The 15589-nt window shown below is 44.8% G+C and overlaps 1 protein-coding gene and 1 pseudogene across 1 annotated transcript; one reads left to right on the forward strand and one right to left on the reverse strand.

Moving 5' to 3' along the window:
* Positions 1–4: 4 nt before the first annotated feature.
* LOC112074990 (fatty acyl-CoA reductase 1-like) lies at positions 5–9252 on the forward strand (the record flags this gene model as incomplete). The annotated part of the gene is made up of 6 exons (XM_024142048.2): positions 5–169; positions 3233–3277; positions 3407–3525; positions 3812–3879; positions 8688–8859; positions 9114–9252. Coding segments are annotated over 6 exons (708 nt in total), but the record flags the coding sequence as incomplete, so codon positions are not given.
* Positions 7353–15589, reverse strand: part of LOC112074989 (endoplasmic reticulum-Golgi intermediate compartment protein 2-like) — a 31021-nt pseudogene continuing 22784 nt past the window's right edge.

Consider the following 15589-nt stretch of genomic DNA (forward strand, 5'->3'; position numbering starts at 1 on the left):
GGACAGCATCGTCCGTGACATCACGCCGCGCCTCATCGGGGAGCGCCCCAACACCTACACCTACACCAAAGCCCTGGCAGAGTGCGTGGTCCAGAGGGAGAGCAGCAAGCTCAGCATCGGCATCATCAGACCCTCCATAGTGGGAGCCAGCTGGCAGGAGCCTTTCCCTGTGAGTACCGTCACCATAGAGATACAGTATCATATACATACATCATTCTGTGGGACTTGATTACTCTACTGGAACTTGGCACTAGATAGCTGGCAGCAATTACATTTACATTTAAGTCATTTAGCAGACGCTCTTATCCAGAGCGACTTACAAATTGGTGCATTCACCTTATGACATCCAGTGGAACAACCACTTTACAATAGTGCATCTAAATCTTTTAAGGGGGGGGGGGGTGAGAAGGATTACTTTATCCTATCCTAGGTATTCCTTAAAGAGGTGGGGTTTCAGGTGTCTCCGGAAGGTGGTGATTGACTAAGCAATAAAGTCAATAGATGATCAATAGATACATGGATCACATTCTGTATGTAGTCTGTGGACGTTAAACAGTGTATTGACTGGTCAGCAAGATAAGTGTATCAGAAGAAGTGTGATTGGCTCAGCCACCTGCCTGTTGGGAAATGTATCACAATTTGTAAAAATCTATGTAGCACTTTCACTGTGATGGTAAAAGGGTTCAGTCAGAATCCTGTCAATTCTCACACCATCATGTCCTGCTGTGGTGGCAAATGGATGGGAATTAGCGATCGATCGCTGTAATAGTACACTGGTCAATATATCTCCCCTGTGTRCAGTCAGACTTAAAGGGGGATTGGGTGTGTAGTGCTGAGTAAAGGTTGTATTAGGGTTGGACCAGGACAGGTCTAATGGTTCTAATGGTTCAGAAAGTCCGGCTGGGCTGGATTCCAGGACTCGAAGAGGAGCGTCTCTGACCCCAACAGCTGGGTAGGCGATGTGAGGGGGGCAAGGAAGGGGCGATGGGAAAAGGGAGGGGTACTGCCAGTGCTGAAACCGGAGAGCCTATGAGTGTCTCCTACTAGATAGAAGGTCACTGAAAAGCAACTGTAGGTTCATGGAAGTTCAGTGGGTGCAGTAATCAATCAATCAGTCAATCAATATGATGTATTTTATAAAGGTCTTTTGACATCAGCTGTTGCCYCTAGAAAGGCAGGAACCTAGGAAGAAAGCTAGCTAGGAACCAGCTTCCGAGGGGTGGCCAGTCCTCTTCTGGATGTGCAGGGTGATGCTACTTTCATGAGTAAGCTGCTTTTTATTTTCTAATCTATCCGGCTGCTGTAGTGTAGGCTAACATCTTAGCGTAAGGTTTCCACAGGGTTAAGCATTTTAATCTCACTTAGCATAGCGGGCAGATGGACATATTAAAGCGTTAAATGCAGACTTTATTGCTGCTTAAAATTTTGTAGGAGCAATGGGAGGATGGTGTTCAACATTTCATTTTCCTGATTATTATATTATATCCCCGCAAATTCAAGTGACATGCTTACTTTATTTTCCTACAGGAATATTATTTGAACGTCTGAGGCTACATGAATTCACACAGAAAGAGACCAAAAATCTAGAAGATGAAAAAATGCACACTTTCAGAGTTTTCAATAGAGCATAATAGACTTTTAAACAGCACAAAGTATATTCACAGAAAACGACTACATAGCCCCAGGGCTGTATTTAGTTTTCTGGGGCTGTAACGTTTCAACAGTGCATGATCCAGGCCTGGCGGCAAAACAGCCAAAAGATCGCGCTTTACCAGTTTATTGCGCGGGCAGCTCGAGACAGTGGGAGTGACGGGAGGAGGGTGTGTGTGTGTGTGTGATGAACTTCAATCTCCATGTCCTCAGAACTCAGTTAAGTGTTAAAATGTCACAGGCGATCCCTCAATGAGGGTCAAAGAAATTGTCTCTGAGACGGTGTGATAAGGACTCCTATTTGTCTGACTGACTGACTGTCTGTCTGTCTGTCTGCACCAGACCATGTAGCCTTACCCTGTAGGGACAAGCCACAGCCAGACCCACACAAATAAGCCCAGTCTATTACCAATGTATTACCGGAGGGCTAATTGATGTGGACACTGTTACTCTCCCTATCTCAGTCTCACTCTACCTAGGTAGCTAGCTAGCTAGCCTAGCACACCACTGGAATGCTAACTCAGCAGATACACAACAATCTAATTGATGTTGCTGTTAGGAGGCTATTTGTAACTTGATGATGTTGCAGCAATGTTATAGTGCTGCTTGAAGCTAGAATTCCTAATTGAAATGGTAAGAAAGCGGAAACCGCRCCTGTGYTTTGGTAAAAAGCTGAGGCAGCTAGCCTAGTGGTTAGAGCGTTGGGCCAGTAACCGAAAGGTTGCTGGCCCAACGAATCCCTGAGCTGACAAGGTAAATCGAATCCCTGAGCTGACAAGGTAAATCGAATCCCTGAGCTGACAAGGTAAATCGAATGCCTGAGCTGACAAGGTAAATCGAATNTGAGCTGACAAGGTAAATCGAATCCCTGAGCTGACAAGGTAAATCGAATCCCTGAGCTGACAAGGTAAATCGAATCCCTGAGCTGACAAGGTAAAAATCTGTCGTTCTGCCCCTGAACAAGGCAGTTAACCCACTGTTCCTAGGCCGTCATTGTAAATAAGAATTTGTTCTTAACTGACTTGCCTGGTTAAATTTAAAAAATGGGCCTGGAGAAATGTAACCACTCTCAAATTCATAGACAGAGCTATGGATGCAAGGACTAACCATCCATGATATAAAATGTATAGTTTTAACCATGTTTTTAAGTTATACAGTGTTTGTTTATACTTACAAACATGAAAGTAAAACAAGCTTGTATTTTGGGTTCTGATGGGGTACGACAGTTGAACTAAGCTCATGAGGCTTATATTCTTCAACAATCAATGGGTATATATCATTCATTTATAAGTCCAAAAATAAATGTAGCAACTAAGGAGTCCATCTTTAAGGGGGGTACTTAGGGTTCTCTTTCACCTACGTCTCTATTCAGTCTGCATCGCTGAAGCATTCCAGATTGTGAAATATCTATATTTTTAGGTCATTTCCAATTCAGCAGACATGTGCAGCATTTACCGTGTCCGCTAACGCTGGAACATTGCCTTTCAATTTAAATAACGGATTAAAATTCTACGTACGGATTGAATAGAGCCCCTAATCTCTCATTACACTAACTTATTCCCTCCCTATTCTTCTGTCTCAGGGTTGGATCGACAACTTCAATGGACCAAGCGGAGTCTTCATCGCTGTAAGTACCAGCATCTACTTATTAGTTGTATTTTTCAGATAGTAAGTTTGCTCATTTTGATGCCACTAGTWTAAACGATGATCAGGTGATGATGAGATGTGKTGGTAACCCTGTGTCCTGTCTGATCAGGCGGGGAAGGGCATCCTGCGCACCATGAGAGCCAACAATGATGCGGTGGCGGACCTCATCCCCGTGGACGTGGTCATCAACCTGACCCTGGCCGCTGGCTGGTACACGGCAGTGCACAGGTTAACTTTCCCCCCASGTGGAATATGGTTTGACCAATGACTGTATGGTCTAACCCACACAAACAGACACYCCCATATTGACCTGCAGAAAGACCTCCTGTAAACCTACCWTAGCCCAGTTTGTCCAAACACATCTCCCCAGCTCTACACCATTGACTGATGAGGAAGCCCAGTGTTTTCAATTTATGTGATTTTGTGTTTGTGGGCTCATTTTATAGATGTGTCCTCATGGACCCTCCCCTTTAACCCTTGACCCCTCTGACCTCATCTCTCTGCTCCCTTGCAGACCCAAAACAGCGTTGGTTTACAACTGCACAACGGGCGGCACAAACCCTTTCCACTGGGGAGAGATCGGTAGGTGTCTGTCTGTCTGTCTGTCTGTCTGTCTGTCTGTCTGTCTGTCTGTCTGTCTGTCTGTCTGTGTCTGTCTGTTCTGTCTGTCACAGTGACATCAGCAGTGCTTGCTCATCTGCCACTATGTCTTCCGTCGTCATAAATCAATGTACTTCAGTAGTTGAAATCTTGATCAAATCAAATTTTATTGGTCACATACACATGGTTAACAGATGTTATTGCGATGTAGCGAATTGCTTGTGCTTCTAGTTCAACGGTGCAGCAATATCTAACATGTAATCTAACAATTCCACAGCAACTACCTACTACACACAAATCTAAGTAAAGGATGGAATAAGAATATATACATATAAATATTGTGATGAGCAATGACAGAGCGGCAAGATGCAATAGATGGTATAAAATACAGTATATACATATGAGATGAGTAATGCAAGATATGTAAACATTATTAAAGTGCCATTATTAAAGGGACTAGTGATCCATTTGGTTGATGGTGTTGTCACTATGAAACTATGCATCATACATTCCACCGGGGAAATGAAACTGTGGGTTGTCTGTCAGTCCTGGTTCTCCTAAATCAGTTTGAATGGTGTAGCAGTGAGAAGCAGGTGGATAAATGATCTGTGTCATAATTAGATGCCCAGGGATTTGACAGTGGCGATGGTCTACTGTCACCTTCTGGCAGCTAGTAGAACATTACATCTGAACCCACACCACTGTGTACATCTGTTTGACCTCACCACTGTGGATCTGCCCAAATGACAACTCCCATCAGCAGTAAAGCACAGTTGCCCAAACAATAAACAAGTAGAGGCAAAGTGTCATCGTGAAATCATCACCCCACCAGCATTTTGGTTGTGGTGGCAGCTCACCTCCCGGCCCATCATCTACAGTACATCCCGGCCCATCATCTCAAGTACATCCGGCCATCATCTACAGTACATCCCAGCCCATCATCTACGTACATCCCAGCCCATCATCTACAGTACATCCGGCCCATCATCTACGTACATCCCGGCCCATCATCTACAGTACATCCCGGCCCATCATCTACAGTACATCCCGGCCCATCATCTACAGACATACATCCCGGCCATCATCTACAGTACATCCCGGCCATCATCTACAGTACATCCCAGCCCATCATCTACAGTACATCCCAGCCCATCATCTACAGTACATCCCGGCCCATCATCTACAGTACATCCCGGCCCATCATACAGTACATCCCGGCCCATCATCTACAGTACATCCGGCCCATCATCTACAGTACATCCCGGCCCATCATCTACAGTACATCCCGGCCCATCATTCACAGTACTCCCAGCCCATCATCTACAGTACATCCCAGCCCATCATCTACAGTACATCCCAGCCCATCATCTACAGTACATCCCAGCCCATCATCTACAGTACATCCCGGTCCATCATCTACAGTACATCCCTCCATCATCTACAGTACATCCCGGCCCATCATCTACAGTACATCCCGGCCCATCATCTACAGTACATCATTCCAGCCCATCATCTACAGTACATCATCCACAGGCCATCATTCTACAGTACATCCCGGCCCATCATCTACAGTACATCCCAGCCCCAATCCTCTACAGTACATCCCCGGCCCATCATCTACAGTACATCCCGGCCCATCATCTACAGTACATCCCAGCCCATCATCTACAGTACATCCCAGCCCATCATCTACAGTACATCCCAGCGGACCACTGAGATGAAAAGGATGCATGCGGGCCGGGTATCAGGCAGGCTCAGATTAGCACGGTAGCGGCGACAGCCAGGGTCCCTATGCTCTCAGATTAGTGAATCTGCTCCTTTCACTCTGGGAAATTGCCATCAGATTGCTGGCAGCGGGATTAAGGCTCATCACTCTGCCTCGCTGTTATAAACCTGGGATAGTGGGCACTAATCTACYGGACCACATAAGAGCTAGGAATCCAGCTAATCAAACTGGGTCTAGGGGGCCCATGGGGCTGCTTAGCGAAGTTGTAGGTTTGCTGGCTGGATATGTTATCAAAATTCTGGTATATTAATTGGTTTTGGTCGCCTTCTCTCCACTCTCCTCTTCTCAACCTGTTTTGAAAAAGGGCATCAGCAAGATTAGAACCTGTGAACTTCTGGTCCCTATCCAGCAGCAACCTTGTTTTTCCAAGTATTTAATGCTGTTCAGTCAAAGTAAACTAGAAATTGAATTAGTTAAAAATGTTTGGTAAGGAAAACAAGTCACAGCCAGGATTCGAACTGGCAACGCCCTCCATCCACCTCCAACCTACCTCCCTGAAAGCATTTATTTTATTTGACTCTCATCTGTAAACTCCACCCACTGACATGTTAGTCTAAGCTCTGCCCACTGAGTTTTCATCCAACCAATCACATTTGTTCTGCCCTAGAAAGTGGAGCTTCCATCAGAATAAGATTGAGGCCTGGGATCAATTCATGGTGCCGTTAAATGGTACATTGTCGGGTGTCTAGTGCGTTGTTCTATAACAAGCCTTGGATTGAATCCCAGCCTGAATGAGGAAAACTCCTGAGCACTATTCCAAGGCTCATTCCAGGGCTCCTTCATCGATTCTTTGGGAGATTCTCTATTGCACAAAATTCCGGCCTGTCCTCCTCTCCTCAGTGATAAGTGGTCAAGTGGCCACGGAGAGTGTCAATTCGTTAGTAAGCTATCAGAGGAGTGTCATCCACTCCTCGATAGCCTCCTCTCGCCAAGGATAATCATGTGCTTCCTCATGGCTGCTAGCGCCGAAATGTTTTAAAATTTTCCACACCCCTTTGAATCAGCTGTTGTTTTCTCAAAGGAGACAACCATGCACACATTTAAAACGATACTCTACTTATCCTTTTATCTATAGAATGTATTGCACAAGTAGCTATATTAGTTTTTATCGCTTTGTATTTTGTGATTCCTCCTCTGTAAATGTAATTTGCCTGATGACGAGCAAGTGAATTGACCGTCTCATTTCTTGCAAGAGCATTTCCCTCCACGTTCCCTCTCCTTACCGCCGCTCCTCAATTATATTAACCTTTTTCAAAAAATGTATATTTGTGTTACCTTTCCCTAGCCGGRAACACTCACCCTCAACACCAAAACCATCTTTCAACTCGTTAGTGGGGCTGGAGAAAATTCACTGTGGCCGGGATTCAATAACATCACCCTTTGTCAGCTATGCACCTTGTAAAGGCAGTGTTCCCACATTCACAGTAAACACAGCATGTTCTCCCTTTAAATGGCACATAGCCAACAAATCAGGTTGAATCCTGGGCAAAAATATTTGAATTTTGTACATAAATCCAAGACACTCCATTTAGTATGAGATGTATTCATTTGTGGAGGTCTCATCCATTTCATGAATTGCAATTCTTACAGCATGTTAAGAATTTGCAAAACATCCCTTATGAAAAAAGATTGCAGTCGGGGTAGAGTCTAACTGCATCCAGAATACCACAGTTACTGTGGGAAGGTATATATTACATTCCAATTGGTTGTGGCTAACATTAGCTAGATGACTAATGCTAACTAGATGGGGGGGTTAAGGTTAGCCAACATGATAAGTATTGTAGTTGCTAATTAGCTAAAATGCTGAAGTTGTCTGTGGAGATTAAAACAATCTTTGGGTTGCTAGAGGTTAGTTTACGTAAGGCAAAAATAACTCTTATGTGAATGTAACGTATACTAACAAGTGTCCCGGATTTACATGCATGTCTAGTCTGGTAGACCAGTCTGGGCACAATGGAAGGTGAAGGGGTGGTACTACAACATAAGATAGACAAGGGTTTAACCAATAAAAAGTGTTCTTTATTTTGTGGTTAATAAACCAAAGATGAATTTAAAAAAAGTCTTCACAACAAATAAAATGCTGGGCAGGTGGTAAAAGTCCAGAGTTCAACGATAGGAGATAATTTCTCTAGTCTTCCTCGCCATTCTCCAGTAGTCGTTGCTGGCCAGCCGCCATTAGCATAGTAGAGGGCTGGGTGTCCGGGATCTGTCCTTTACTCCATTGCAATGAGGTTGGCTTCAGACAACCATAGTTCAGCTGTTGGCACATCATGGACCGCAGGGTTCAATCACCAGAGTGGTCTTGGAGGGGTATCACAGCTGTAGGGGATGGGCCCAGTCTACTTGGACCTCTGCCTCATTTTCCACCTTTTACGCTTCAGCCTGCGCATACGGTTCTTCCTCCACTTGGCTCTCATCTTGTGGAGATGTCTCAAAAGGGATGAGATCAACTTGAAAACAAGAACTAAAACAGTTAGAGGGAATAAATTAAATGGGGAAAGCCTCAAAATGACAAAACTACAGCTCAACAGGAGAGATCTACCCTCGGGCTTACCCCAGATAGTCTCCTACACAGGAGCGCTACCCTTGGGCTTACCCCAGATAGTCTCCTACACAGGAGAGAGCTACCCTCGTAAGGCTGTTCACTTCTTTATAGAGGCTGGTGGGTCACGAGTCTTCAAAAGAAAGCACACAGGAACAAATTCACACCCGTATCACCCACTGGTTCTTTCACTAGCAGTTCCTCCAGCTGTTTTACCTTGGTCTGAGCAGCCTTGATTGCAGCCAGGTGGGGAAGGTGTGCAGCTGCTGTGAATGAGGTCATTAGTGCAACAGAAAACCACACCCCTGGATACATCCCATTTCTCTAATATAGTGTGAGAGGCACTTCCCCTAACGCTACACCCCTTAAAATGCCACAACAGAATAGAACTGTAAGATAGGGATGTCAGCGCCAAGCCACAGATTCCTTCACATTTTTAACCCCTCTTGAATTCTCTCTCAGAGCACCATGTGATGTCCAGCTTCAAGAGGAACCCTCTGGAGCAGGCTTTCAGAAGGCCCAACGCCAACATCACCTCCAACTACCTGATGAACCAGTATTGGATCCTGGTCAGCCACAAGTTCCCTGCCCTCATCTACGACCTCTACCTGAGACTGTCCGGACAGAAACCCCAGTAAGATTACTAATGTCCTGACAATCAGCATCGTCACTAGACCATTGTTCGGTCTATGAAAATTKAACCACCAACTTGTTTTCAACCCAATCAACACAGTGTGATGTAAAAATAGATCAAATKATCTGTAATCATAAAGAAGAAATCAGTGTTTGCTGCATACAAGTGATCTTCAGTGAAACGAACATTACAACTGTGTTATATACATGCAGYACATTTGGACTGAGATCCTCCATTCCTCTCTCTCTGTGTAGGATGATGCGTATCTTCAACCGGCTGCACAAGGCCATCGGYCTGCTGGAGTACTTCAGCAGTCAGGACTGGGAGTGGAACTCCGAGAACATGAGCATGCTGATGAGCCACCTCAGCCCTGAGGACAGGAAGGTACAGTAGACTCAGCATCCATCTGCTGATTTATGAATGCTAGTGTGCTTATGTTCTTTATAATACTTAATGCACAAGTGATCTATATCCTGCTGTGTGGGGTTTTGAGACGCTGTGATGTGTGCTGTGTGGTCTCCTCTCTCCCAAGTACACGCCCTGCAGCTGAATGTGAATGCACGCAGCAGTCGCTGAATCTGAGCACAGCAGATTGCACCACCTCCAGGCCCTTCTCCACATCTCCACAGCCTACGCCAACTGCACCGCAGCACATCGCGGACTCATCTACCACCGCCTGTAGAACCCAGGAAGCTCATCGACCCTGGGTAGTGTGAAGTTACTTTCTGCATCCGAGTTGGGTGAGGGGGTTGCGCTATTACGACCATCTATTTCAGGAAGTAACTCATTTGCAAAATTTCAGCAGATTGAAAATATGCTCAGTGAGATAAATGGCACAGCCTAGATTCATCGATCAAGCCTTATGAATAGCTGTGTTTTGGCGCCAGATCGGAGGTGGAACTACGCTTTACGGTGTAATTCGTGAGCAGCTGCTTTGTGATCATTACAAGCCATACCCGTTCCACTCGTTTGAACGTCAAAGAAACTGTCCTTCTTAGTATAGTGCCGGGAGCCGCTTGTGCGATTTGGACACTCTGACGCGTTCCACTCCCCACCACCAAAAGCAACCTCTCTCTTAAACTCTTAAACACTCTATTTTCAGAACCTCCTAACACCTCTATTGTTTTCTACTTAAACACCTCTATGCCTCTAAACTTTTAACACCTTTGCTCTAACTCAAACAGCTCGATATGCCTCTAACCTCTAAGTGAACTATACAATTTTACTAACCTCGGTATAACACCTCTTATGCCTCTACCTACTAAAACTCCATGTTTCAACCTGCTAAAACCATACTCGACTATGGCTCTAACCTCTAAACAACCCTTATTCATAAACCTCTACAACACTCTATGCGCTAACCCTTAAACAACCTCTACTCTAAACATCTTGCCTCTAAACCTGGCTGAAAACCTCTATGCCTCTAACCTTACAACACTTATGCCTCTAACCTCTAAACAACACTCTAGCCTCTAAACACCCTATGTTTTAACCTCTAACAACCTCTATGCCTAAACCTCTTAACAACCTCTATGCCTCTAAACTCTATAACCTCTATTGCTTCTAAACCTTTAAACAACCTATATGTTCTACTGCTAACAACCTCTATGCCTCAAACCTCTAAACAACCTCTCTGCTCTAACCTCTATAACAACCTCTATGGCTTCAAACCTTTTGAAACACGTATATGCTTTCTAACCATTCTAAACAACCTTATGTTTCTAACCTCTAAACAGTCTGGATATGCCTCTAAACCTCTAACAACCTCTATGTTTCTAACCTCTAAACAACCTCATGCCTCTAATACTCATTAAACCACTCTATGCCTCTAACCTCTAAACAACCTCGATGCCGTCGTAAAACTGCTAAACAAGACCTCTATGGCCTCATAACCGATTTTAAAACAAACCTGGCTTGCGCTCATGAAACCTCAAACAAAAACTCTCTGCACATGACTCAAGACACCATGATGTTTCTGAGAAGCCTGCGCTACAAACCTGCTATGCCTCAAAGGCTCTAAAACACCTCTCTGCCTCTAAACCTCTATAAACCTCTATTGGCCTTTAAACCTTTAAACAACCTCTAATGCTCTAAAACCTCTATAACAACCTCCTAGATTAAACCACCTCGACTGGGTTGTGCTAAACGGCGGGGCTAGACGAATAGGCGAACAGCGGTATAGGGCCGTCTAAAGGAGTCTCAATATCATCCTTAAAACAATATTATCAAGACGCTATTCCATATTTGTCCCTCTATTTATCCAAAGAGTCTTTTATATAAACAACACCAAATCTTTCCATAATAGACGCGTGGCATAAAGCCTACTAAGAAGGGCGGGGGTAGCCGTCGTAGTGGTGCCTCTTAGAGGCTTCTTATAAACTTTCTCATGTCCCACGCAAAAGGGCCAAGGGGGGGACTTGTTATTACAAAGAAACCCCCACCATTTGCGTAAGATATTCGAGCTCTATGTTTTCTTATAATCCCAATAACACAAACCTCCCTATCCGCCCTCCCAAAATACCTTCGTTAAGCAGGGCTAAAGCCTACATAATCCTGCGAATACGAGTCGTACGTATTGCTCTTCTCTTTAAATATCTTAAAGCCGTGGCGATTTTGCTCAGGAGACGCTTACACGCGAACGTCTCCCTCTGCTTCTCGAGATAAGGGTACTAATCTCCGTCAGAGTTTTTTCTATACCTTTTTCTAGAGTACGGAGCCTGTAGCTGTCTGCTGGGTGTTGGCGGGAGCAGGGGCGCGAGACGTGGGGTGGAAGGGTACTTGTGAGTTATCGACCCGTGTAGTAGGTTAGTTGTAATGGTACGTAGATTCATTTGTCGGCTTGTTGATAGGTGTTTTTGCATTAATTCTTCTCTGAGTGATTACTGATTGAAGTGGCATGATGGTCCCAAGGGTGCTGTCAAGTCCACACACCTTGTGGCAATTTCCAACTAATGATGATTATAATACCATCACGACAGCATCATTCGAGTGATGCACCGTTTATCCTATCTACACAACATGCCACGTTTACTCAATCTGCATGTGTCCTGACCATTGTGATGTGAGTTCAATTTCATGTCATCTGTCTGTGGACTGCAGGGACTGGAGACAGTATCGTCCGTTGACATTTCACGCCGCTCCTCAGTCGGGAGCGCCCCAACCACCTTACACCAGACACCAAATCCTGGCCAGAGTGCTGTCCAGAGGGAGGCACAGACTCAGCTCCTCATCAGACCCCCATAAGGGAAGCCAGCTGGCAGAGCTTTCCCCTGTGACGTTACGCGTCACCATAGAGAGTACAGTATCAAGTCATACATACATCATTCATGTGGACTGATATACTCTACTGGAACTTGGACATCGGAATGATAACTGCTCTAGCAAGTTACGATTTCAGCACTTTAGTCAGTTTTTTTAGCATAGTGGTCTCGTGTAGTCCAGACGAATCTCTTTATCAAATCTGGGCTGTGTGCTATTGCTGTTTTTATACTATGCTCGTGCTGATTTTTCTATAATCACTTTACTGTGTTGCATGTAGGTAATGCTTTTTTGGAGGGGGGGTGGTGGGTGAGAGGATTTATTTGCGGTGTGTCTCGTTTTCGTTAGGTGTTGCCTTGAATAGCGATATGATGATTTGTCTTGTGTGTTTGATGGCGTTGTCTTCGTGTGTAAGGTGGTGATTGCTTAGGTCAATAAGTCAAATAGAGATTCAATAGATACATGATAACCATATTTGTATGTTAAGTCTGTTTGGACGTTGGACGAACAGGGAGGTATGAGTATTTTCGTCTCTATGTGCAGAAGATAGTGTTTATTACAGAGACGAGGAGGGATGGACGCTCAGTCCACCTGCTGTTTAGGGGTGGTGACGTGCGAGCAGATTCATGGTAGAGGAGAAGGTGTTGGTAGCGACGGGTCCGAGCTGTGGGAGGTGTAGGAAAGGGGTTCAGACATTTTGAGCTCGTGTCATTTTCTCAGTGTAGCTCCATCATTTCTGGTCCTTGCTTAGTTGGGTGTGTGCATTAATGGTATGTGTGGTAGATGTAGTCTCTGAATCTGATCGCTGGTTATAGTGGGTTACCGTTGGGTGTTTCATAATTATCTTCCCTGGTGTCAGTGCTGTATGTTCTTTAGGGTGGTTTTGGGTGTTGATAGGTTGGCTGTTTGGTGTAGAGTGATGATTGGTCTTTAGTGGTTGTACTCGTGAGGATAGGTCTAATGGTTCGTAAGTGGCTTTTCAGATAAGTGCTCGTTGTGTCTGTTGGTTGTCTCCCCGTCTCGGCGAGGTGTGAACTAACGGTGGTTTGTCGCTTATAAGGGGTTGAAGGAGGGTGCTGGTTGCGTGCTGACCCTAGGGACAGAGCGTGGGTAGCGAGGTGAGGGGGGGAGGTAAGTGTGGAGAACAGGGGGTTTGGTGGTACTGACCGAGTGCGCTGATGCCACCGCGGAGACGCTTATATGGTTAGTGTTCGCCTATCGTAGTAGTTGGTAGAGGCTCATCTGGATAAGTTAGATGTACTTGTAGGTTGATTTTGGAGTTCGCTAGTAGGGTGCTTGGTACGGTTAATCTCGATTCGCAATTCATTTTCATTCGAATTATAGTTGTGATTGTTCTATGAATGTTCTGTGTTGACTAGTCTAGAGTTGTGTTGCCCGTGTTAAGATGTGCAGGTTATTGTAGGGTCTTAGTGGAAGAGATAGCGTATCTATGGGGTAGATCCTAGTGTTCCGAGGTGGATGCCGAGTGTCCTCTTCTGTTCATGGTGCAGTGGGTGATTGCGACTTTTTGTTCGTATTGGTAGAGGTTAGCTGTCTTTCGTTATTAGTTTCTTCTGATATTTTCTTTCGGGATGGCTCTGTTTGGTTGTTTTAGGTGCGTGGGTTTGGTTTGTGGGTCGTAATTCATCTTTTGCGTTAGTGTTTCCCTATGGTTGGTCATGCTTCTTTCTCCAACTTTGATCAGTTTATGGGCGTATTGTACCTTTATTAAAGCGGATTTATGTGCTATATTTTGTCTGTCCGTTTAGGATAATGTGCTTTAGAGAGACAAGATGGATGCATTTGGTGTTTCAACAGGTGGTGTGGGTCTGTGGTTACACGTGAGGGTGGAGTGTGCTATCTTATACTCCCGCAAAGTTCAGAGTGATCATTTGTCTTTAGTCTTTTTGTTGTCCTACAGAATTATTTGCCTGTCTGAGGCTACATAATTCTGTCTACGCAGATAGAGTGACCTATAAGGGGTCTATAAATTGATAAAATGGCAGTCACTTTTTCGTGTTTGGTCTAATAGAGCGGTTATATTGTTAGATTTTTTTAAGTCAAGCTATCTAGTATATTTGGATATCAGAAATACTGACTTTATGTGAGCCTGCTCATCTCTGGTTGTGTTATTTTTTCGGGCTGAGCACGTGTGCTAAGTATTTGCATGATCAGTGTGTGTGTCCTTTTTGCGGTCATAAGTGATCCATAAGGGTGATCCGCGTCTCTCTACCAGTTTTATCTTGCATGCGGCAGTGCGTAACTGGGTGGTAGTGATCTGTGGTTTTGTGATTGGTGTTTATGTTGTGTGTGGTGATGTAATCTTTCAATCTCCATTGTTCTCAGTAAACTCGCAGTTAGTGTTAGATAGTCATGGCGTGCTCGGTCGCCTCAAGTGAGGTCATAAGAATTGTCTCGTGAGCGGGATGGTGGAGTAGGACTCCTATTTTCTCGTGTGATGTGAGCTACCTCGTGGCGTTGTTCTTGTGGTCATTGTCATCGGCACGCAGAACGCCATGTAGCCTTACCCTTAGACAGCCACGCCAGCACACAAATAAGCCCAGTTTACCAATGTATTACGGAGCGCTAATTGATGTGACACTGTTACTTCCCTTCATCTCGTCTCACTCTACACTAGGTAGCTCCTTAGAAAAACACTAGCCTAGCACACCACTGAATGCATAACTCAGCAGCTACGACAACAATTAATGATGTTGCTGTTAGGAGGCTATTTTTAACTTGATATGTTGCAGCAATGTTATGAGGGCCGCTTGAAGCTTAGAAATTCCTAATTGAAGAGGCGTAAGGAGAAGCGAACCGCAGCCTGTGCATCTTGGTAGAAATGGCTGATGCAGCAGCTAGTGGGTTAGCAGCGTTGAGCCAGTACCGAAAGGTGCGTCCCAACGAATCCCTGGACTGAAAGGTAACGAGATCCTGGGTGGACGGAGGTAATCAGAACTATTCCCTGTGAGCTTCAAGTATAGAGATCGAATCGCCTCAAGGGTGACAGATGGTAATCGAGACTCCTGAGGTGTACAAGGTTGGTAATGATTGTGCTGCATCCCTTGAGCTGCATCGATAGGTAAATTCTCGAATTCCCTGTGATGCTTGAGCAATTGGGTAATTCTGGAATTCTCTCGTTGGCTGACTAAGGTGAAGATATCGCTGAGAATTCCCTTTGTTGGAGTGGTTGATCAAGGTAATCGAATATCCGTCTGAGTTTCTGTACAGAGTTTGTACAAGATCTCTGTCGTTTCTGCCCTTCTGAATACCCTGAAGGCAGGTTAACGCCAGCTGTTCTGCTAGGCCGTCATGTTAAATTTAAGAGTTCGGTTTCTTGGTGACTTGTCGTGTGTAGATTTATAAAAATCTGGACCTTTGGAGATGAATGTTTAAGACTTCGTTCAAGTTTCATAGACAATAGCTTATGTGGATTTGTCGCATAGGAGCATAAGCCCGAATCGCGATTGAT

Source organism: Salvelinus sp. IW2-2015, unplaced genomic scaffold (assembly GCF_002910315.2).
Source record: "Salvelinus sp. IW2-2015 unplaced genomic scaffold, ASM291031v2 Un_scaffold2918, whole genome shotgun sequence".
NCBI lineage: Eukaryota > Metazoa > Chordata > Actinopteri > Salmoniformes > Salmonidae > Salvelinus > Salvelinus sp. IW2-2015.